Raw genomic sequence first — 25,028 nt, 5'->3', positions numbered from 1 at the left:
ACAGGAGCTCGAACTGGAACTGGCCCTGGCTCCGGACCTGGATCCGGATCGCCCTCTGCCACGGGAGCTCGAACGGCCTCGACCGGTAGTGTCCATCAGTGGCGGGAAGTCCCCGCTCCGTAGTCGAAAGTCTCCGGTACTGCCTCGGGAATCTCCGCGCCGGCCGCGGGTGTCCTCTCCTCTGACCTTTGAGCGTCCTCTGCAATCGCCTTCGGGTGTTGCGTCCGATGTTTGCTGCTGCTGCAGCTGCTGCCGTTGCTGGCTAATTTTTATGCGAAGCATACTACTTTAGCTACCACTTCAGCCCTTCACCGTGGTTATGCGCCTCCAAATCACGTGATACATGACGTCACACCACGTGACACGATGACGTCACGACAGTAGAGAAACGGGGGCCCACCTCGCGCCGTCGCTGTGGTTGTGCGCCTTGAAATCACGTGATACATGACGTCACACCACGTGACACGATGACGTCACGACAGTGCAGAAACGGGGGCCCACCTCGCGCCGTCGCTGTGGTTGTGCGCCTCCAATTTACGCGACACGATGATGCTTCGCATTCTCCAGGCTTAACCAAGTTAAGCGTCAGCCATTTTTTGCTCCCACTGCCGTTTCTTGATCAGATAGGGAGTCCTGTAGATTTCCCTGCACTTCTTGTCGCCGAGCGGGTGATTTTTGCTGCACAGCTGACACTTCGCGTCAGAAGTATGTCCCGACTCCGGGCGCTCCGCGCAGCATCTTCGGCACTTGACATTGTCGGGATCCGGGCAGACATCTTCGCGGTGGCCCAGGCGGCCGCATGCATTGCACTCCTCGTACTTTTTGCGGTATAGTGCGCACCTTTGCCACGTAAGCGATTATTTCACCCACCTCGGAACCTCCGGATTTTAGAATAGGATTAGGACCGTGGTTGAATTTTTACCCAGACACCTGACTCCTAGCACGGGTGGGTTGCCCTTGATGGTGCGGAGTCGGTGCACAAGTTCTTCCTCAGTGAAGCGTAAGGGAATGTCGTGCACGACACCCTTCCCGCAGTCCTCGGGCATAGCCACGTATGCGGAAACGTCAATTTTGTCGCTGCCAAATTGGAGGACGCGCAGCCCAACGTATTTCAATTTCCTCTCGTCACTTGTTGTGGCGATGAGAATGGACTGTTGTTTTGTGTTAACAGAGAAAATGTCCTCCTGGGCCTCGGCGAGATCGACGCCGGCGGTGCGAGCGATCAATTCCGCTAATTCTAGGCTGCCGTGTGTAAGGAGGCGGCTAACCCCACCCCGTGGGCGAAGAATAATTTTTTCAGCTCCGTCTGGTATCTTGACTGTCTGCCTTTCCACCGACTTTGCTACCATTTTCTTGCCAGCGCGCTTGGACCCGGCTCGTTCTCTCACTCGCTGAGCGGCGACAGCTCGTTCCTCGTCTTCGAGCGGCACCACCTTTCCTCTTTTTTTGCTGACAAACCACTGACCGGGCTGTTTCAGCTCCTCGGGATCTATGTTCGTTCCCTCCATAGGTTCAGTCATTTTCGCCGAGATTCTTAGCGGGCCTCGGCCGCCGGGGGTGCCTTTGCCTGCCTAGGCCTAACTAGGCCTATAGCGCCCCACTGGGTTCGCTAAGCTCTTAAAAGCCTCAATAATGGGTGCAAAAATCGGCCCACCTTGGAAACGTGAGTAGCCGTGGCGAACGCTGCCTCAATATACTTGATTCACGCAGAGTAGGAGATCCGGTGACCGAGGTAGAGTGTGAGCGGTTGTCGTCGACGTAGCCCATCGACAGAGCGTCCGCTCCCGTCGGGGTCCCGTCGGGGCCGTCGTCGGGGACGAAGAAGACGAAGAGCGCTGCGAACGGCAGCTTATCTTGATCGAGCTCCTGCTTTTTCAAAATAATTTGTGCTTCTGTGGCCTTCAAGGCAACCTCGCCGTCCCAGGCGATGGCGGATGACCCGCCGCCTCTGCTGCCTTCTGTGGTTAGCAGTGTGAACCGCACAGATCAACCTGGATGCAGTATGGATCTCCCCTCAGAGCTCCCGGGGTCGTCTAGTTTCTCCGACTCGGATGACATGGAGTTCGACGGTGGCTACACCCAGATTGTGAGTCGGCGCCTGAAGAGGAAGCTTTCCAAAACCCCGACTGAGTGTGGACCCAGTGTGCGTACGAAGCGGGCTAACAAGTCCATTGTGACCACGAAGATGCCTAACCAACACAGTGTGAGCAAGAAGACTGCTAACGAGGCCAATGTAAGTGAGCAATCTCTCACTTACACAATTTCATACATGCCTGTTGAGGATTTAGAGAATCTTAACTCCATCAACAGGCAGACTTTGACTCTTCTTCTTGAACGACTGGTTCCGGGCCAAGTCAAAGAAGTGCGTATTAATGCAAGAAGGAATATCCTCTCTGTTGATGTCTCTAGCCAGGCCACCCTGGAGAAGTTGAAGACCGTGTCTGTCCTTGGCAACATACGAGTCCGCTCGTTCTTCGCTCATGGACTTAACACTACTGCTGGTGTGATTTCTGACGTGGACATAGAGATCAAGGATATGGACTTGGTGCAACTGCTATCAAGTTCTGTTCGCATTACTGACATCCACCGTTTCGGCCAATCACGGTGTGTCAAAGTAGTGTTTGAGGGTGCTACTTTACCATCCCATGTGAAAGTGGGTTTTGTGAGGCACCCAGTGCGTCCTTATGTGCCCCGACCGGTGCAGTGCCGAAAATGCCAGAAGATTGGACATGTAAGTGCTGCGTGTACGAGCACTAAATCATGTCCGCGTTGTGGTGGCGTGCACGAGGGACCTACATGTGCGATTGAGCCTCCAGTTTGTGCCAACTGCAAAGGTCCTCATGAGGCAACGTCTAGGGAATGTCCGAAGGTGAAAACAGAGATGAAGATCTTGAAGAAAATGGTGAGAGACCATTCTACTCACCGAGAAGCAGCAATCGCGGTACGTCGCTCCAGGAGGAGGACACGAAACCGGCAGAAGAAATTGAGCTCAGTAAATGACGTGTCAATACATCAGGAGGACCGAGACCACTCTGCCGCGCAGAAGCCACCGCCTCCAGCTCCGCAAGAGCCAAGACTGTCAACCACCCAGGAGGACTCCGCAGAGTGGCCACCTCTACCATCGCGTACTGTAAGCTCTGTGACACGTCCGCCTGTGCGTCCGCCGGATGTGTCTACAGCAGATGATCAAATCAGGGCGATGCTGAAACAGCTGATAGGCACCTTACGGCTGATAATTGCTGGAGTGGACACGCCAATTGCTAAGGCTGCTGTCCAAATTTTAGACGCTATTGAACCGGTGCTTGCCACCCTTTAATAGCAGTCAAAAATTATGGCTCTACCGTCGTCAGCACCCTCACTACAGGAGAGAATCTCTCGATCGGCAGTATTACAATGGAATGCTCGAGGTCTGCGAGGCCGCCTAGCAGATTTCAGGCAGAGGATTTTCAAGTACCAATTTCCAGTGCTTGTAATATGTGAGCCTAATATCACATCTCCTTTTCGACTGTCTGGTTATGAAAGTTTCCTCTCTGAAGCGGCTGGGCATTTGAGCAAGGTACTACTATGCGTCCGTCGTGACCTCACTTACATTCGGCATCAAATTCCTGGGGGCAGTAGCAACGAGTATGTTGCAATCACTGTGACTCTGAATGGGCGCACAATCTCTATTATAGGTGGCTACATACCACCAAGGGGTCGATTTGATGCCCTACGACTACAATCGCTACTCTACAGCGTTTCGGAGCCCCATATAATAGTAGGCGATTTCAATGCGCATCACCACGGCTGGGGAAGCGCCATTACGAACGTTCGAGGACGGGATATCGCCACGTTCATGTACAATGCAGGTCTTGTTTTGCTCAATGATGGCGCGCCGACATTTCTACGAGGGACCACCTACAGCAGCTGCCTGGACCTTGCATTTGTATCCAGGCGCCTCTCATCGTTCGCAACGTGGTGTGCTGATATTGAAACTTATGGAAGTGACCACAGACCAACGTATGTGCAGCTACGGTGGTTTCACCGTCTTCCAAATGCCAAAATACGTTGCACCGACTGGAGTGCTTTCCACATTGCTCTAGAAGAGACCTGTGGTAACCTAGCTGATCCAACAGATGTGGAACAGCGTATTATTTCGGCCATGCAAGATACAACGCGCAACATCTCAGCGCCCAATTCCACAGCTCCAGTGGATGTGATCTACGCGCAGCTTCGGGCGATTCGTCGGCGCGCAGAAAGAAAATACCGGAGGACAAAGGATGTCTCGGATCTCCGGGCCTCTAGACGTGCCCAAAAGCAAATACAGCGCTATTTGGAGAACCTAGGCAAACAACGGTGGCGGTCATTTTGCAGCAGATTGGATCCCCGCAAACCACTCTCCAAAATCTGGCACGTCGTTCGAGCACTGCCGACATTTCCCCAGCAGAAACACCCTTTCCGTGCATTGGCACTTTATGAAAGACGGCAAGACCTAGAGGTGGCAGAGGATTTCTGTTCGAGAATTGCCGGAAGCTCTTCTTCACCTCGGCAGCATCGATGTGCTCCCCCCACGATGGACGATCGACTGGACATCCCCTTCACAATTCAAGAACTGAAAGCGGCTCTTTCTGCTTGTACGCATCCTTCGTCCCCAGGACCTGATGGAATAACATACAATGCGCTTCGTCATCTAGGCCCACAGGTAATGGAAGCCCTCTTAACATTGTTCAACCACTCTTGGGCCTCTGCCACTGTTCCACAGCAGTGGAAAAGAAGCCGCATTGTGGCCTTGCTCAAACCAGGGAAATCGCCACTCGACTTAGCATCCTACAGACCAGTAGCTCTCGCAAGTTCAATTGGCAAGACGATGGAGCGTATGGTGCTAACCCGTCTAGAATGGTTCCTTGAAAAACGTGAACTGTACCCTTCCACAATGACGGGTTTCCGCAAAGGCCGGTCTGCCATCGACAGTGTAATTGATCTCGTGTCAACGGTAGAACATGAAAAACGCCGTCACAGGTTGACTGCTGCTCTTTTCCTCGACATCAAGGGCGCATTCGATAATGTTCAGCATGATGCAGTACTAAATGCACTCGATGAATGTGGCATAGGCGGACGTCTACACAATTGGATTGCAAGCTATTTGACAAACCGGACAGTCTACATGGAGACTCTTGAAGGAGACACAGCAGATCATCATGTTGCTTGTGGTGTTCCTCAGGGAGGAGTGCTTAGTCCAACGTTGTTCAATCTCGTGCTCATTGGCCTTTTCAAACAACTGCCGAAGACTGTTTCGATATCCGCCTACGCAGACGATATTTGCATATGGACATCAAGTGTCACGCGTCCCCAAGTGCAAGCAAGATTGCAGCGTTCTGTTTCCATTACGTCTGCGTACTTGCGCCGTCAGGGGCTTGAACTTTCGCCAACTAAAAGCGTAGCATTGGCTTTCACACGCAAGTTAATGGCGTGGTATAAGGTCACAATCGACGGGCAAATTGTTCCATACGTAACACATCACAAATCCTTAGGTGTTACGATAGACCGTGACCTGGCCTGGACGAAGCACATTTCTGTGCTCAAGAAAAAGCTCGACAGCTTTGCAAGCATTGTGCGGTGTATGGCAGGAAAATGTTGGGGTCCCTCTGAGCGATCTTTACTACATGTGTACCAGGCGCTGGTAGTCGGTCTTCTCAGATACAGTGCACCCGTTCTCTCGGGAGTCAGACTATCAGGCCTGCATGTGCTTGAAAGCGCGCAGGCTCGTGCTTTAAGAGTATGCTTGGGTTTGCCATGTAAAACTTCTACATGGGGCACATTTTATGAGGCCCGAGCCTGCCCAGCACGAATTTATTTTCAACAGGAGCCACTTCGTGTGCATTTGCGGCATCTGACCAGGCATCGTCATCACCCCCTGACCAACATTAGTGCGGCGCGTCCAGATGCAGCCTTTTCCAGAGCCCTTAGGATGCAGCGCAATGCGGTGCCTTCGAACTACGCGCCACACCAGATTGCGGAGGTGCCACTTTGGGCAGTACCAAAACCATCTATACGGACAACAATCCCAGGGATAACAAAGAAGACGCACATTCCAACAGTCGGACTGAAACAGCTGGCGCTGTCATACATTACATCTATGTATACTAACACCCAGCATGTTTTCGTGGACGGATCCGTGACGACCACTTCTTCAGCTGCAGCGGTGATAGTGCCAGGAAATGCCTCATGTCACCGTTTCAGGCTCATGCACAAAACGACCTCTACGGCAACCGAATTGGCAGCCATACGAGAAGCCGTCCTTTATATTGGTCACCAGCCAGCGCAGCAATGGACTATATTCTGCGATTCGAGATCGGCATTGCAGGTCGTACAAACTTATCTAAAACCAACGGCATGCGAGCAGCTGGTTCAACAGATTGTGCTTTTGTTAGCCGAAGCTTTCCACCGCGGCCATATCATAAAGTTTCAATGGATACCGAGCCATTGCGGGATAGCGGGAAACGAGCGTGCTGACGCCGAGGCTCGGATGGCACATAGTGATGGTGCTTTCATTGAGATAGCCTTTTCTAGATCAGACATTGGAGCCTTGTTGGCGCATTTAATGCAAGCGGCAATGCAGTCGCACTGGCATGATTCGAGTCATCAACAGGACCGCGTCTGTAAGCTTGACGCTGGCTCACGATTACATTTGCCATCTATGGTGGTGCGACGTCATGGGACTTTACTCCACCGGCTACGGCTTGGCGTTGCCTACACCAAACACTATCTTCACAAGATCGGCATCGAAAGCAACCCAAATTGCGCACAGTGCCACACTCCAGAGACTATTGGACACCTTCTTTGCGAGTGCCCGAACTATACTGCTGAAAGAACAACATTGGAGGCGACCGTGAGACGACTGGACTCTCGCCCTCTCTCTGAGGAAACTCTTCTGGGCGCCTGGACGAGACGTTCTGATTGGTGCCGTTTGACAAAGGCCCTGCTCAAGTTTTTGTGTGAAACAGGCCTGGATACTCGTCTGTGACCGCCTGTGCACAACCTACATGGTTAATGACATGTGTCGGTGTTTGTATTGCTGACACCAGTTTTATGAGTTTTATGTGCGTCTACTCACCGCGATGCGAGTGCCAGCCAGTGTGGTGTGTGTGGTGTGTGTGTGTGTAGACATCACCCGAGAAACTCATTGTATTATGCCATCATCAGCCTTCATTCGCACTTTCCTTTTCCTCCTCTTCCCTTTCCCCTGTGTGGAGTAGCAGGCCAGGGCCATGTTACCACCGGCCGACCTCTCCACCTTTCCCTCATTAAAATTCATTTCTCTCTCTCTCCCGTCGGGGTCTAGCGGCGTAATCATTAATTCGTCATCAATTGTGTGTGGCGTCATCCGGTGGTGACGTCACCAGTGTCACATAGGCAAAGTGGTGCGGAAGTGCCTCCTGAATTTTTTTCATATATTTCACCTCCCTCGCCCGCCTTCTTTAGCGGGGGGGGTGGTGAAAACATTTATTTAGAAGGGACAGGAGGTGGGGTTAAATCAGCCCGTAAGGGACCGATCTTTACAAGAACTTGGTACGGTTAAAGTGCCCACCGAGAAGTAGCAGTTACCGCGCCTTTGATTCCCTCAGAACCATTGTGATTCGTGGCTTCTACATTCGGCGGTTGACGAGGACGCGTAACCAAGGCTATGCGAGTGGCTCAGTGGTTAAGGCGCTCGTCTACTGAGCCGGAGTACCTGGGTTCGAACCCGACCGCTGCGGTCACATTTTGATGGAGAGGGAAAGCAAAAAAATATAGGAGGGAAAGAATGTCCCTTCCTCTCAGGGTAAGGAGGGAGATAGTTGCAGGTCGAGGAACATATTTTTCGAACTAAAACTGGCAGGGGCTTAGCTTTGGTTAAGCCTGATAGGTTGCGAAAGTAAAAGCGCAGCGATCCCAACTAAAATAACCCAGTGCGCCGCTTATACCATGCATTATTTACTCTCAAATTAACTACTGCCACTTAGTCTGGGGGACCGCAGCCCGTACACATATTATGGTAACCTCTTGTTCTTTAGTCAAGCTTTTGTCCGCAGGGGGGGAAATTCTCCTCTCTAGTTTAAAATGATTGGTCAGATCATGATATATTATCATGGAGTCCTTCGTGAAATTTAGGAGCCAGATTCACTCACTGCCCGATCGACGAAACCCCGGGCTTTGCTGCCTCGTTCCCCGGATTCCCCGAATGGGCTGGGACCCATATCAATTCGGAATAATTTGGTGAGAATTTGGCTGCGTTAAGGATTCTAAGGGAGGTGTTTGTAATTCGCCCTTTTGCGAAATTATTGATACCCATTTTTGAATCGCTCAAGATGATGCTCTCTTGGGTATGCGCTAGGGCGAAGGCTCTAGCCGCCCCCGTTTGAAATTCGCGCACTGTGACGTCATGACCATTTCGACCAATTGAAAAACGTGACATTTCTGTCGACAATTGCTTCTTACAACATTAGAAGGCATTACAACGCACTAAAGGCTTAATTCCGCCTTAAAACGCGCAGGTGTGCTGTGCGATCTCCACTACGGCGTCTCTCGTAGCCTTAGTCGCTTTCGGACGTTAAACCCCATAAACGAAACCAAACCAACCAACCAGTGCACGTTAAAGATTCCCAGGTGGTCGAAATTATTCCGGTGACCTCCATTACGACATGCTAAGGTCGGCACGTCGTAATGGACGCTACCCGCCTGGCAGCAGAAGCTACTCCGTCTCACAAGATGTTTGCAGCACTACGAAAGGTACAGCTCTCTCGTCCAATCAGGATGGCGCGCACTACATTAGTGTGTTCCTACGCGCCTGTGGCTCGATCCACCTGATGTCCAGGTGGCTTCTTTCTACCTCTAGCAGGTGGCGCGTGATGTCTTTTTATTCTTTTTTTGGTTTGTTTTTGGACAGGCGGACGCCCGTTTCAAAGGGACTAGCCCCACTTTTTTTTTTGTCGCAACCTGTTCTCATCAGTTCCTCTGTTGTCGCGTCGCAGTAAATTTCAGTAATCGTGTCATGTGCATATAAATTTATTTACTCCAGCGTGCCGAGGCAGCCGAGTGTCGATGGTGGCGAAATGCAAAACAAGCCCATGTGCTGCGCGAGAGGCCACGCACGTTAAACGGGTTCGATCATCTCATCGTCCTCATAACAACTTAAATCAGCACTGCTGGTTGTGTCGTCCTCCAGGTTGACAACAATGGCCGGTCCCTGGTCAACAACATCGTTGATGATGTGGTCCAGTTTTCTCATCACATCTTCCTGACTGATAATATGCTGCACGTAATTATTCCATTTCTCAACAGTCACTTGCGTGATGCCTTGCCAAACCAGAGGCAAGCTTAAACGTCTTGGAGCTTAAACGTCTTGTTTTGGCTAGCCGCGAAACCCTTGACGTCGCTTCAGACAAGCTCTATCGGGTTCAGTTGGCAGTGGTACGGTGGCAGGCGCACAACGAGATGGCCAGCAGCTTCAGCAATGCAGTCGACACGGTATCGCTCCCAACCTGTGTTCACACTGCTGACAAGCTGCATGAGCTCGGCCTTCACCATGCCGCTCCTCCAAGCGACACCTTTTCCGGACAGCCAAGCCTGTATGTCCTTTTTGAGGCTACTCATCCGCGGCACTTTATCCTGCTTCACAGGATGATATGGCGCGTTGTCCATCACTATAACGCTGCCGGGTGGTAGTAGTGGGAAAAGTGTCCTGGAGAACCAGTTTTCGTGGTGTTCCCCGTTCATTTCCTCGTGGTAATCGCCCGAGTTTTTCTTCGCTCGGAAAACTTCCGCTGCGCCTTCGACAAAACCTTGCTCACTACCGCAATGCGTCACAATAAGCCTGCCACCTTTGCCACTGGGGTTTTGTAGACCAGTCGACAGTCCGGATCGATGCGCTTGGTGTGCAGATTGGATGGTGCAGTCAGTCCACACTCGACTTCGCGTGTGGCCGGCGTTAACCCACGTTTCGTCGGTGAAGAAAATATGCCTACCCTGGCGTCGCAGCTCCGCTATCTGGCGCAGGTACCGGCGGCGACACTGCACAATGTGCGTCGCTTCGATTAACATCGCATTCCGAGAGCGCTTCTTGTATCGGAAGCCAAGTTTCTTCAACATCCTCTGCATTGTCGCTGCGGACACGGTCGGTAGCGTTTCGTCCTCTTCGAAATGCGCAACCACCTTCGCGATAGTTGGAATTTCCCCTCTCTGGAAAAAGGTGTGTACCACCCTTCGCAACACGCTCAGGTCAAAATCGTCCAGCTTCTTCGTCCGCTCGCGGCCTCTTCCGCCAGAACGCTTCTTCGGTGACAACGCTCGGCCCGCGTTCAACGTCTCCTTTGTCCACTTGTAAAGCGTTCGCTCGCTCACCTGCGTGAGTTTTGCCGTCCTCTTGATGAGCGCATTTGTACTCCAACTGCCCCCGCACTCGACGCGAAGCGCTTCAAGAACATTTAAAGCCACTTGCTTCGCCTGCTTGGGGAAACAGCGCACTGTCGGTGTAGAGCACACAGGAGACACAACAGACTCGACCGACGCCATGTTGGAAAGTGGCGACGCATCACTACCTCGCAGCAGGCCTCCGCAGAGCTGTGTCCGTACGGGCTTTGTCTGGTAATTTCACCAGTGATTGAAACACTCCCTACCATTTAAATATACCTGTCCAAATCATGTTTTTAGTTGCAATGCTTATTGTTTTGATTAATAGTCATACACTCCTCAAATATTCGAGGGACTATTTTCTGCGTTTCTGCAGCCCTGATTGGACGAGAGAGCTCTACCTTCCGTAGTGCTGCAAACATCTTGTGAGACGAAGTATAGTCTTCCAGCTGCGACGCTACCCCTCCCCGGACGCCTGCGTGCGGACCCGGAGGGGCACGGGTCTTCTTCTGGCGGAAATAAAGTTTCTTCACTCACTCACTCACTCCATTACGACATCTCTTTCTCTGTTTCTTCTTTCACTTCCACCTTCCTCCGTTCTCTTACAGCGCGGTTCAGGTGTCCACGAGATCAGTGAGAGAGATGCTATGCCATTTTGTTTCCTCAAAAAAACAAATTTACCAATTTTATCAATGTAGCCTGTCACGAGACCTCGCCGACGCGCCACCAAAAGATGAAGCCGAATATGCCCTCATGGGACCATTAAGCACAAGCGATTTCGAACCATCGCAGCACTATGACCCTCAGCTGAATATTGTCCACTATAAAGAAGGCAAAACAGCCCCACCGCCCAATGTGTGCAGGCGCCAATATCTATAGTTCGTAAAGAAAGATGTTCTCGCTAAGATTAATAAAAATAATAATTGGTTATTGAGGAAAGGAACATAGCGCAGTATCTGTCTTAACATCTCAGCTGCACACTTGAACAGCGCCGTAAGGTGGGAGTAAAAGAGGAAAAAGAGGAAGAGGATTCTCGTTAAGAACTACTGCCCCAGAAAGACCATGTACCTTCTCGTCGTTCCCAACTGTCTTTGCGATGAAAATACGCAGGCCTCCAACGACGACCCGACCGCTAGGCAACTCTTGTTTATCTGCGAGTAGTAACTCCAACTAAAGTACTACCTGACACCTCTATCAACCGATGCCGCACATTAAGTAGAATGCCTGTTGAAGTTTTTGAGCGATTAAGAATAGCACCTACTAAGACAGCAGGAGTTCTCATGTTAATCCCATAACCAACAAGGTCATTCCAGAAGATCGGCATAGAGCACCTCGACCTTCTTACGACGCATTTAAAGGTTTGGTTTGGTTTGGTTTATGGGGTTTAACGTCCCAAAGCGACTAAGGCTATGAGAGACGCCGTAGTGGAGGGCTCCGGAAATTTCGACCACCTGGGGTTCTCTAACGTGCACTGACATCGCACAGTACATGGGCCTCTAGAATTTCTTAAATGCATCAATAGCTAGCCCGGAACCTTTGCTGTTCTCATTACAATCTCTTCGTTCGAAAACAAAAGTATATTTGCGGCGGCTGACTGCCTCACCTAGGGAGTTATGATTAGCGGGGGTGCGAATTTGGAGTCTATAGAGTATGCCTACCGGTACGGGAAAGAAATTCGTCAAAGGCTGCGCATTCCACCGCTCCCTCGTAACATGCACCTCGACCGATACCGTGAGGAACGGGAAGCCGGGGTGGTGGTGGTGGTGAAAACATTTATTTGGAACGGACAGGAGGTGTTTGGATCAGCCCGTAAGGGACCGATCCTTACAAACACTAGGTGGAGGTCCCTAGTTTGGGATCCCAGTGGCGGTAGCCGCCGCCCGGGCGCGCCCGACTAAGGCTTGTTGGGCCTGTAAGTCGTGGCAGCCGAGCAGGGTCGCCTCCCAGTCCTCCCGGGTTGGGTTGGGGATAGGGGGAATGGCCGGGTTGGAGGGGCAGGCCCACACCATGTGATAGGTGTCAGAAGACACCGCACTACAGTGCGGGCAGTTGCCGCTAAAGGAGGGGTCGAAATGTTTTAGGGCTGCTGGGCACAGCAATGTATTGGTGAAGAGGCGGAGAAGGAGCCGCTCATCCGCCTTCTTGAGGCCTTTACAGGGGCTAGGGTAAAGGCGATGGCTATCTTGATAGTAGGTTGCGATATTTTTGAACGTATAGACCAGAATACGATACTCTCGAACCGGACGAGCTATGCGCATACTCCGGAACCCAGCGACCGGCCGCCATCTTTGCTGGACTGCCAGAACGCGTTCGCGTAGCGTTCGCGTGTACGTGGGTGTGTGTGTCTGCGGTGCTTTTCGATGAGCCAATATGTCTATTCCTGCCGCAACGAAGTACAAAACTTCATCAGGGCTTCATTGCGCCATTTATGGATGTGCAAATAACCAACGGAAAAGAAGCAGGCTGCTGACCACCGTTTGCGACGAGCATGGCGTACGTCGCGAGTTGCGCCGCTGTGGCATATTCAGCCTGCATCGCTTTCCGCCGGACACAAAAAACGCCGAGCTCCGCCACAAGTGGATTACTGCGGTTCATAGAAAGGACTATGTTCCCAGCGCAAATGCAAGAGTAAGTTGATTTTCGTTAAAATGCCGGTGCGACTGCCTCGTTGCCGCAGCCACCGCGCTATGCTTACGAAGTCGCTGCACCTTTTTGGACTCTGTAAACGATCAATTTATTGAAATAATCGAAAAAATGAAAAATATGATAGACGGTTCCAAATTGCTCAGAATAGAACACCAAAACTTGATGATGGTAAGAAAAAGTAGTGTGGAACTGATCAAACAATTATTTGAAATAGTTGAAAAAAAAGACGCTGTCAAAAGTGTCAAACTGCTCAGAATGGAAAGTCATTGTTTGCTGATGCTAAGTACCAGTGTATAAAAGAAATAAGGTCACAAAAGAAAATAAAACAAAATTTAAAACAGAAAAGTCCCCTTGTGTGTGAAATGCTATCGCGTCTTAGCCTTAACGGGAATGTTTAAGTGGCCCCCTATTTGTTTTAAGCATGAAATGCTTTTAGCCCCCGTTGTCGGCAGTGTGGTGACGTCACGCCGAGACCTAGAGCCATCATCCGGGCACTAAAATCCACTCATCCGGGCACTGAAATCCACTCATCCGGGCACTGAATTCCTGTCATCCGGGCACTGAATTCCCGTCATCCGGGCACTGAAATCCACTCATCCGGGCACTGAAATCCACTCATCCGGGCACTGAATTCCAGTCATCCGGGGTCTGAAACGAGAACATCCGGGCACCGTACGAGACAACGAGATTTAACGAGACTCTCTAAGCCCTCCTACGCGACCGGCATGCAAGCACCGGTTGGTCTCCAAACGAGACAAAAAATAACTGCTGCCAGTGCCTTCTCAATGTTTATCAAGATATCAGTGGAGCTGTGGGTTTGATAATGCACGGAATTATAATTTGCGATTTCTAATAAGGCGTGCAAAAAGCACATAAATGCCACGTTACACTTCGTTGTCATACGTGATCCGGGGGAGAAGCGCTGCGTTCAAAGGGCAAGGCATCGCGCCGAACAGGTGGTGGCGTTCCTCCCTTCCTTTACGGTGCGGTTCGGGTGTCCACCGAGATGGCAGAGAATTACTGCGCCATTTCCTTTCCTCAAAAAACCTTGCGTTCAAATGGCAAGGCATCGCGCTGAACGGGTGGTGGCGTTCCTCCCTTCCTGTACGGTGCGGTTCGGGTGTCCACCGAGATGACATTAGGCCCGTAAACATTTCATGCTTACTCTACTCTCGTTTACGGGAGAGGCAGAGATTTTTTTTAAACCAGATTCATGTCTCCATAACTATTCAGAAGCTGTAGCGGCGTAATAATTCACAGGCAGTGATATTCTGGAACGACAAGAAGTAAAATAAATTAAACTACACTCTGGCTTCGCTAAAAAAGGAAAGGCTCGGTGAGAGCCGTTATTATATTTATACCTTAGACGGAAGCGGCTGCTTAGCGGTGACGATTCCTACACACTGCTGCATGGCCTTGGTAGCAAGAACATCCTCCAAGTAGCAATTAAGCAGTTCGCGATCTGCTCCCCTTGTAGAAAAGCTATGCGCGTGCATGCGTAGGGACCTGTAATACAGGGAGGCCCTCCGTATTAACGACTCGCTTTAATAATGTGCCTGCTTTGCAAGAAATGCAGCGGAAGTTTTCGAGCCGCTACGAGGTTCTGGCGCTCAATAACCAATCTCTAGGTAACAAATGAAGTGACATTGGCGGTGTGAAACTTCGCAGAACCTCCGAACAACTCTTCAAAACATATTTTACAATGCGAAAGTAAAATATATTGCGTGATTTTATTAGTACATGACATATTGAGCATGCAAATCACATTGGAAAAACTTTACACACAAAGGTAGCATACATGCATGCATTTACCCGGGCAATCCGCTGCAATTGTGGACGCAGTGTTTGCCTCCGCCATCGCCTGATGTGCAGAGCGACCTTGGCATGAGGCTGAAATTCACCTTATATGATTGTTCTAGGAACCAGTCACAAAATCTTCTATGAAACGTAAGAGCGCGAGCGATACCCATACCCGCGGCCGCCTCGCGTGGCAGTCCAGTGCCGCCGTTTTGCAGCGCGCCCCATAGATGGCGCCACAGCTCCCTCAAAATGGTGGATTTCAGTTTAGCCGCCGTATTCTGGTCTATAGACCGGATTAAAATCGGGTTCCTGATCAGGTGGGGAGGAGAAAACAGCCCGGTGAGAGAGCGCGCGGGCGGCTGCGTCTGCTGCCTCGTTTCCTGCCAACCCCTGAGGAGCAGGGGCCCATATGAGGTAACGGTGAGCGGGGTCCGTATCCCGTACGCAATTTTGGTAAAGCCGGGGCAGTGGCCCTTCATGAACGATACGGCGATGAAAAAACACCATATGGGTAGATTCTGCATGTGACTAGCATGGAGCCACAGCTGTTGCGTATACTTCGCGTAACCCTCCAATTATAAAGGAATTACCCCAGGGAACTAACGCAGAGGAAGCAGAAGCTATAGCGCTTGTGTCGGCAGCTCCAGTGCTAGCTATATATTCAGTGATTGATAAACTGCAATGCTAAGTTATGCTACGGGCAGAGTCTACCCTGAGAGCTACCAAATACTGACCCAGAACCTCCCCTCTTCCTGCAGCACTGAGCTCATCTGGGCGCCCGCGCACTCTGGAAACGCTCGCAATGAGGCCGCCGATTCTTTAGCCCGAGGGTCTAGAAACCGGGCACAGGCGGACCACATGGGGGGTTTCTCAAAGGAACGCGCGTCCACCTTCGCTGAACTCATTGCGAATGCTCATGCCGAAAGGCAATTATACCCACCCCCCGAGTCCTCCCTCACTATCAGGGAGCAACACCTAAGGCGCCGTCTGCAAACGCGGACCATACCTATTTCCTCTCTACTCTCCCACTACCAAACCATACCACCTGCCTACCCTCTGTGCAATGCACAGAAGCAAAACCTGACCCATATCCTCCTGGCCTGTCCGGCTTCACCTCCACCCGGCGGGCAGGGACCACTCCAAACATGGGAGAACTGGGAGACATCGCTACGCTCCATGGACTCAGCAAGACAAAAGATCGTCGCCGCCCGCGCTCCCAGCGTCATGGACATTTTAAGCATGAAGAGTTGAGTGGGGTGGGGCCATGCGGAGGACCATGGGCCTGGGAGGCCCGAGTTCCTGTGCACAGTAAAGTTTTTCTTTCTCTGTCCCTCACCTAGGGCGCCAAACCAAAGCGTGAACGCAACTGCACAGCAGAAGAAATGTCGAAACTCTTCCTCAAACGTAACCCGCCGCGACATGACCTCTCTCCTGAAATAACAATTGCGAGAAGCGGAACCGCATTTACGGTAGAGACGACGCAAACCATCCAGCGCTACAACCTGACAACCTGTGGAGGACAGTCACTGCTGCCACCTCCGGCTCACCGACGTTAGCGACGACTATTCCTACTCACACACACAAAAAAACTGTGATCTCCCCCATGATATGTAACCAGCCCCTTATATAACACCCCGAAAGGAGTCCTTAAGGTGACAAAACAAAACGAAATGAACGGACAGTCCTCCACACACACATGCTCCACTGAGCTCTTGAGCGGACATCTCCGACATATATGACATGCCGACTGAGAGTACACAGCCTGGGAGGTCATCCTCTTTTACGCTCCACTCCGCTACAAATGCTGTAGGTGTTTGCAGCGCACACGAAACAAGGAGGGACAGAAAAGGGAACGAAACAGCGCTCTGTTTCGTTCCCTTTTCTGTCCCTCCTTGTTTCGTGTGCGCTGCAAACACCTACAGCATGAAAAACCAACTAGCCCAAGAAAAGACGATTCCGCTGCAAAGCCGCTATAGAAAAGGTCACTCGGATAACGCCTTTTCGGCACGTCCACGGCGCGGAGGCAGCCACTACGCTCGATGCCATGCACCCAAAGGTCACGGGATAAGAGAAGTTTGACGCCGACGCCTACCTTCAGCATCACAGAAGAAAGCCTCAGAGCTTGCCCCGCTCCGGGTCCAAGACGAGCAGCGTACAAGCATCATATGCTACAAGCAACGGCGATGGTACTCAAAGCACAAGCCATATGACAGAGACGAGGTGTGGACACCAATCCCCCGTTAAGAACTTAATGAAACACTCTTACCGCGTTATATTTCGAACCTTCGAAAAATAGGCGTATTAGACTACGAACATGTTCTCTAGACAGCGAAAGCGTCTCAGCGGCGCTGAGCACGGCCAGAAATGGTGCAGGTGGCACATCTGAAATCCGATACGGGCATAATGAAAACTACTATTCTCATTCTCGGGGTGCGTTTTGGGTCTTTTATTACGATCGCTGATGTACACTAGTGTCTGTATTCACAGTTTTTATTTTTGTTATTTGTCGTTGTGTGTCGTACCACCATGACCAGAATGCCGCCGCAGTGGCTCAGTGGTTGTGGCACTCAAGTTCTGCTCAGAAAGACGCGGGTTCGATCCCGGCCGCAGTGGTATCACTTCGATGCAGGCGAAATACTAGAAACCCGTGTACTGTGTGATGTCAGTGCCCGTTAGAAACGTATGTGGTCGAAATTACCCGGAGCTATCCACTGCGGAGATCTTTACACAGTGAGTCCCTTTCGGACGTTAACCCATATCAACACAACTATCGTAGTCTTGTGTGCAGTGCCTCCCGCACTTGGCAAGCGGGAAGAGGTAAATCCCGCTCTCCTTCTGTCGGGAACAGGAGGGAAAGGCCGGCAGGCGGCTGTCAAAAGAATAAACGCAAAACAAAATGAAGTAAAAATGACTGGCAACCTGGCATGCTTGGCAGGTGTCAAAGTGCACAAGCACATCTCCTTCTCCACTTTTAGGGGAAAGGAGGGTGAGGCCTGAAGGTGGCTACCACGGGAAGAATTCAGAGGGTGGCTGCTGTGGAGGGAAGAGTTATGACGCCGTAGGACCAATGCGCCGCGTGAGCACGGTGAACGCGGGAACAACCCGGCGTGTGGTTACCAGGGAAGGAGAAGGGCCAATCAGCCATCAACTGTCGCTGATCAACAACTTAAGCCTTGATTAGAATCTATAAATAACAAGGCTTCAGTGCAATCTTGGAGACAAACGGGTATCTCCAATATTGCTGATAGATCAAACAATACTTCCCGCTAGTGCACGCAGGGGAGAAAAACGGCGCAGCATAACTTCATTGTCTTCTGTCATAAAAGTGAACAAGAGAAGAGGTGCCTCAGGGAGCTTCACCAGCGTTGCGACAAGAGGTTGGTCCGGAGGACGCGTTAAAGAATACAAGGAGGCGCAGTGCAAAGCTCAATGACATGAAACAATGCCGTCGCGTATACCATTTATTTCGGTTTGCCTTGAAAACGAAGGCCACATATCGAACATTGCATTTATGGTGTCTGCCAGCTCATATATAAGAAGTGTAATTGTCCGAGATGATGTAAATCCGTTTTTTTTCTGATCATTTAACCGATATTTTGACCCGAAGAGGTATTCTCTCTTGACCGATCGTTACCCCAAGAATTGTAAAACGCAAAGGTTTGCTTAAACCTTCATGGGTATCGCAAATGATGTTAACTGGCGAATAGCAGAAGGACGTGAGCAAAGAGTCAACACACGGAGTTCCCTTGAAAGTGAAAAATCGGGTCATATAAACCACAGAAGAAAAAAGGACGCTTCAGCAGTTTTCACCTGGCGGGGCACCTAGGTTCAAGTTCTTACTGAAGTCACAGGTGAAGTGCTGGCAGAGGGGCCTCGTTCGGTCGGAGCTTGGTAAGACCTCCAAGTAGCGGCAAGAACTGGGCAAGGCATTACGCACGCGCACCGCGACGCGCTCCGTCATGTGTGGGCTGCTCACAGCGAGCCACTGCAACCGGGGAGCCATGCTTATAAGTTTGTAAAGGCGCTTCTTGCCCAGATACGTGTTCCTCAGGCACAGATGTGTTAGACCCAGCCTTAGACTTCCATTTGTTCCCATGTAGATTGATTTGAATGCTTTGCCGGTGAATGCCGTGTGTCCCAAGAACAAAACACGCAGGCTCTGGCCGTGCAAGAGCACCATCTCGGCACCCGTGTCCTTCACGTCCGTGCGCTCAATATCCAGAACAACGAGGTTGGCGATCACGGGCAGTAGGTCGGTCAGGCGTCGGTCGTTGAACAGGTAGCAGCCTTCGAAGCTAAGGGCACGAAGCGACGAGAATTTCTCCAGCTTGGCTAGCCCGATGGTAGGCGCGAATACGCAGTCGGCGAGGTCCAGCAGCCGGAGATCACGTGGGTATGGGCGGCCCGCTTCGGCGGTGAAGAACTGCTCCGCACTGAACCACGACTGGCGCAGTGAGAGATGAGTGAGCGTCGGTGGCAGGTCGCACACTGTGACCTTGTTCTCTCGAAGGTGATCGAAGAGGAAGCCGCGAGTGATGTGCAAGACCTGCAATAAGTGGGGACAGTTGTAGATCCTTTTAGTACGCTAGCACTTGTAGTGGGAATTCCCCGTATTTATCCGCTGCGTGTTCATCAAGAAGTTGGCGTTTCAGTGTTTTGGGGAACAACAACAGCGCTGTATGGGATGGCTAGAGATGGGAAACTTTCATATATCGCATTATCCATACCATCCAGACGTCAGCGCCAATTCCTCCCATATTGGCTGGCAGGAAGCCAACTGGAGCGTCATATTGTTGCTATGCCAATGGTCTCCAGCATGAAAAAACTTCGTCACCGAGCAGGTGTTAAACCACTCACAGCGGTAACAAAGCAGCATCGTTTTTCTATGCCTAAAACGATTCTGCTACCGCGCAGCCTTTCCCGCTGCGTTTACGTGCAGAATTTAATTTTCTAAACATCAAATCCCGTTCAGTCACCAAGTGCGCTTAAATAGCTGAAATGGAATTTAAATGAAGTTTCGGATCCCAGGGCTCACTGCCGATTTCATGCTTGGTGTGTCGACGGAAGCGAAAAATATAACTTCATCTACTTCATCGTCCAGAGTGGGCCCAGATTCTGGAGCAGCTCATCCATGTTTTGTAATTTGGTGTTATCGATGTGGGAAGGCATCCTGATAAAAATGACTGAGCATTCGTTTTTCTTCATTTAAAACTTTGACGTCCTGTTAACTGAAGATCACAACAATTGCTGGCGTGAAAGAAGCGCTATTTTTGTTACAGAATGTACGTGTGGTTTCCAGATCGACTACTCCGGTCCCATAGCGCACGTATAAGACTTGGGCTCGAGTCCGAACGAGGGGACCCTTCGTCAAGCGTAGCAATCATGAAACGCTCACCCTGATTGAGGGGCAGTGCTCGGCCAGGTAGGCGAACAACGCTCGCGGAAAGTCTCTCTCCTCATCCTCGGCGGTCGATGTGTCCATGGAACGGGTTATGTGCAGTTCCACGATGTTGACGTCGACGTGGGCCTCCAGAAGACTGTGCACCTGTCGAGCCTTGAGCGGAAACGACGTCACGCGTAGCACACGCCGCAGCGAGAAGTCGCGTGCCACACGCCGTCATCGGCGACATACCCTGGAATGAAGGGACGTGCGCTAGTGTTGTCGCATTGTTTTGTTTGACATATATATCAGCGGTAACGGATACTTGAGCTCTAGCAGAGGCAAAGCTCATTAATTCCGATGTTCATGAGCCGTTAATTCACCGTCGTAGAGCCAGAATCTATTGAAGCTAACAGTGATCTCACCTCTATAGCATTCAGACAAGGTGTACATACATGAAGGATTCCGGCGCGGTGATTTTCCTCATCGCTCTGAACTTGAGAGGGTAGAAATAAAGACGTGGGAATTGAGGCGTAATGTTCTCTTGCCGCTTACTGATGGCATCGTTGCTAGCGGAATTTCCCACGTTCTGAACGTTTGCGGAATATATTGCCTGAGTTTGATTCCTGCTACACGAACCTTACACCTCCGTCGACATATGGAGAGAGCCGTTTATCGCTGCTACCACGCCATGGTCTTCGCTATGGTGATTATTCGGATTGCTGCCACTCTACAGGGGAATACACACTACGTGCGGATGAGAAGCCCTGGACTGGCACCAATCCGAAAAATGACATCTTGCTCATCAATTTCCTATCCTCCACTGAGATCCCGGACGCGACCCGTGCCCGGCTAGCGGCTGTGTCCGTCCAAACTGAAAATCCTGACTGATCACTAGTCACTCGTCTTCTGCACCTTTAGCAGATCAGCTTGTTAGAAAGTCCTTACTGATCCGTAGTTGCCCACTTTATGCACCTTTTAGAAAATGAGTTAGGTGCTTTCCAGTCCCCTCAGGAAGACCAGCTTCTTCGTGACTGCAAGGCAACCCTGGCGTGTATATACCACTGAGGTGCAGAGGAAGGCAACGCAACGCGCACCCAGGCATCAAAAGAGAATGAGCTTCAAAAATGTGGAATTTTATGCCGATGGTAATTTGGCCGTGAGCTGCTGTGCCGCACCTTTGTTTTAAAATCTGACGCAGCGTTTATCTGCCACTATTTGGCCCACGTGAGTTTCCGAACACGCGTCTGCTGCTGGCCTTTCGGCAATAACAGCGAGGAGACGATAAGGCGACAACTGGGCCTGCAGGAGCATCTTTACGTCTACGTGATCTCATTTGTTGAAAAATTTTTGTACTTTCCTCAGTGCTCAAGCGTTGACATGCTGCAAAGGCGGTGGGACGCATCATATCTACGCAGGGCGTTGGTTTATTTTATGAGTTGAAGCGTAATGGGGAATCCAAGATCAAGCAGTCTCCTGGCTGTTAATAGCTCACACTAAGTACACTATCGTTATAAACTAGAAAGAAGCGTTCAATAGCGCTTGATGCCACAATTAATAAAGTGGAGAGCGAAATACGTGCTCAGCGATGTAGTGTCGCGCCGGTATCCTTAGGCTAACATGCTTCGTCTAAGCTCCGAAGCATCGACTGGAAGGTGATGCACTGCGTAGCAGTGACGGCCGACTTACCCCGCGCAGGCGCATACATCGTCGAACGACGTCAGGTGCCCGAACACCTCCAAGAGAAGGCTCTCCGGCAGATGCTCGATCTCCATGGCCGGCACTTCTTCCTTCTTCTTCTTCTACTCAGTAAATTCTTCCTTTGAACGTGCACGTAGCGCTCTTCACTTACCGGCTGCCGTCGGAGAAAAATTCAGGGGGCACTTTGTCTAAAGGGCGTAGAGGCGAAAGCGTTTTCCGCACAAAGCTTCGCCTGTATGAGTGGAACGCGACAGCGTGTTGTAGCGCTGCCACGGAGTCCACGGAACGCTACCCCCCGTTCGGCGCAAATACCTTCAGGATATGGTCCGCGTCTGGCGCGGAAAAAAGAACGCGGCGGCGGCATCGAGGGACGCTGGTGCTGGTGCCGCCCAGCAACAGGCGTCGGCTAGCTCTGCTCATACGCAGGGCGGGAGTGCGCTGAACGCAGCCTCGAAGAGCTCCAAGCAACTCCGGTGGCGGCCGCAGAACACACCGCGCATCGAAAAAGACATCATCGTGGTGCTCAAACCGCGAAACACGGTCGAACTCGAGTTAATTTTTGGTCCTGAACAAGCTGGCGCTGCAATCCGCAGCATCCTCGGGGACGACGCAACTGCGGGACTTGCGGTGTGGCTCGTTTGGGACCAAAACGTGCTGGTGTGCGCGCTGAAATCTGTCGACGCCGCGGAGAAACTTCTCCGGGATATTACGGCGGAAGCCTTTAATGCCTCACTCTCTCGTTAGCATCCGTGTCGGCAGATTTGTCCGCGTTTCGGCGTCACTACTTAGAAACTGCGTCGGGGCTGGGAATCGAAGCAGGGAATCGAACCAGGTAGCGGAGACGCTACCACCCCGCCACGGAGCCTTTAATCATGCTCAAACCTTGGCCCTCTGTGGCGGGATTCAATAAACCCCGCCACAGAGGCCCAAGGTTTGAGCATGATTAAAGGCGCATCTAGCGAAAGCATGGCTTTCATAAACCGAATAAAAGGAATAGAAATAAAAATAAGAAATGAGAAATAAAAACAAAAGCAAGAAAAGAAACAAAAATACAAAATGAAACGAAAAAAATAAAATATGTAAATTACAAAATAAAACAAAAATAAAAATTAAAGATAAACAAACAAAACGAAAAATAAAATAAGAAAAATAGGAAAGAAAGAAAATGAGAAACTAAAAATAAAATCAAATATTAAAATGTGAAAAGTAGAAAAAACAATAAAAAAATAACAAATGAGAATAAAATAAAGATGAGAAATTTTTAGAAAAATGAAAAGAAACAGTGCGCCAGGAAAAGCTTTCGCCTTGCAGCACTTTAGAGACAAAAAAATTGGCTGCGGTTTAGTTCTAATTAAACCTGGATGATTGCGAAAGCAACATCTGCGCGTAGCCATATATTGCTGCCTGAGCTACATTGCCCACAGTCTCGCCGTTTCGCGTGCTCTTGCACGACCATACTGCGCATGCGCTAGGAGCAAGTGACGTCATTCGCACAGCTGGCATGCCACAGCCTCGACGCGCGCGCTCGGCCTCCTGTCCCTAAAATGATCGGAGTATAAAACGTTGACAACCCCAATGAACACAATGAACGCCGATGGCCTATCGCTTTAGCGCCGCGTCCTGGCACAACCTATCACCTCTCTCTCTCTCTCACTCATCACCCCACGGGCCGATGAGCACAGTTCAGGTATAGTGCCAGTATATTCTAGGCACTATAGTTCAGGCGTCCACTGACCCAGGGCGCCATTATGCGCACTTCCTTTCCTTAAAATGATCGGAGTGTAAAACGTGGTCAACGCCAGTGCCAATGAACACAACGAACGACGACGGCCTATGGCTTGGTGAATTCTCTGGTAAATTGGTTTTTGAGGAAAGGAAATGGAGCAGTATTTGTCTCGCATATATCGGCGCACACCTGGACTGCGCCGTAAGGGAAGGGAGAAAGATAGGAGTGAAAGAAGAAACGGAGCGAGTTAGTCACCCATAATCTACAGCTGGTATGACGTCACAGCGGGAACTTGCCTGCTCCTTCGCTTGAACACGGGCTCAAAAACGCGCGCGCATGAAAGCCCCACGCAACACAACGGAGCGAGTTGGTCGCCCATAATCTACAGCTGCCTCTACAGCTGGAGGCAGTAGCGCCACAGGTGTGCGGCGCGGCGTAACTGCAGCCGGGCTATCTGAAGGAGCGAGTTGCTCGCCCATATTCGCTCCGCTAAAGGTCAAACGTAACTGCGGCCGGGTCACGCCAAGGCTTGAAAGTGCGAGTAGTATTGCTTTCGCAACAAAAGTGCCCCCTCAATATTTTATGTTGCCGGTAGGGGAACGCGAGCTACCATTCCGGGGACACCCCAAACTCTCCGCTGCGTTCTATCGGGGCGCCGTGACTGTTTCGCCAGACGAAACGTCCGAAAGAGTCAAACGAAAGCTCAGTGTGGAACCAAATGTGGTGCCTGTGCGCATGCTGGGGCGAACCCTGGTTGCGGTGATCACCTTCGCGCGGACCAAGGTGCCACGGACGGTGTTGTACAGCTACGAGCGGCTCTGTGTTCGCCTGTACAAGACAGTGCCTGCATGCCACCGCTGTGGCAAATTGGACCATCGGGCCGATACGTGCCCGCGACCGCATCCCGTGCGCTGCAAACACTGCGGAGTCCAGGTTCCTGGTGCCCCTCCTGGCGGCCAAGCGGACCATGAGCGCGTTCTGAGCTGCCTCTTCTCACGCAGCGAGGTCACGCGAAAGGTCAAGCGTGGCTATGCGGCCGCGGCACGGCACGGGCTCAGGTGGTAGCGAAAGTAGTATTGCTTCGCAATAAAAATATAATCATATTAACTGTTATCAATTTACAGTATATCACACGATGTACCGGAAAGTCCTGCAGTCAACAGTGCAATCACTTTTCTCGTATATTTTTCGACTATTGCATTGATAGAGGAGGTCATGAAAATTTTTGTCTTTATTCAAAAATGTAGTTGTTTGGTACCTAATCGTTCTGAACCCGTAATTTCTTCTTGCTTTTGGTGCTCTTAACGTGACACCTCTGCTGACAAGCTTCTGCTGAAAGTCTTCTGCAAACAACGATGAGGCATTAAAGGTAAAATAAAAAAAAAATATACAAATAAAAATTACAGC

General features: G+C 50.9%; 2 protein-coding genes across 2 annotated transcripts in view; one reads left to right on the top strand and one right to left on the bottom strand.

The window, feature by feature from the left end:
• LOC149366937 (uncharacterized) overlaps positions 1–22,139 on the bottom strand; it is a 141,512-nt gene extending 119,373 nt beyond the window's left edge. Inside the window, exon 1 of the mRNA XM_089553303.1 lies at positions 21,884–22,139. Coding sequence (XP_089409429.1) covers positions 21,884–21,969 — 86 coding nt within the window. The 5' untranslated portion in view covers positions 21,970–22,139. The remainder of the gene's footprint in view (positions 1–21,883) is intronic.
• Positions 1,830–3,429, top strand: LOC149366938 (uncharacterized). The gene is made up of 2 exons (XM_089566101.1): positions 1,830–2,173; positions 2,243–3,429. The coding sequence occupies exons 1-2, from the start codon at positions 1,928–1,930 to the stop codon at positions 3,314–3,316; spliced, it is 1,320 nt and encodes a 439-aa protein (XP_089422227.1). The 5' UTR covers positions 1,830–1,927; the 3' UTR covers positions 3,317–3,429.
• Positions 22,140–25,028: the final 2,889 nt, after the last annotated feature.

The sequence above is a fragment of the Amblyomma mixtum genome, chromosome 1 (genome assembly GCF_055824585.1).
Source record: "Amblyomma mixtum isolate Tamu chromosome 1, ASM5582458v1, whole genome shotgun sequence".
Taxonomy (NCBI): Eukaryota; Metazoa; Arthropoda; class Arachnida; order Ixodida; family Ixodidae; genus Amblyomma; species Amblyomma mixtum.
The sequence above is the reverse complement of the archived record's forward strand: the minus strand, read 5'-3'. Positions and strand labels throughout refer to the sequence as shown.

What these genes read in the sequence shown, in the direction of transcription:
- LOC149366938 (XM_089566101.1), top strand. Translation starts at nt 1,928, where the DNA reads ATGGCGGATGACCCGCCGCCTCTGCTGCCTTCTGTGGTTAGCAGTGTG. An exon ending in AGCGGGCTAACAAGTCCATT is followed by an intron (nt 2,174 to 2,242) that starts GTGACCACGAAG and finishes AATGTAAGTGAG; the next exon opens with CAATCTCTCACTTACACAAT.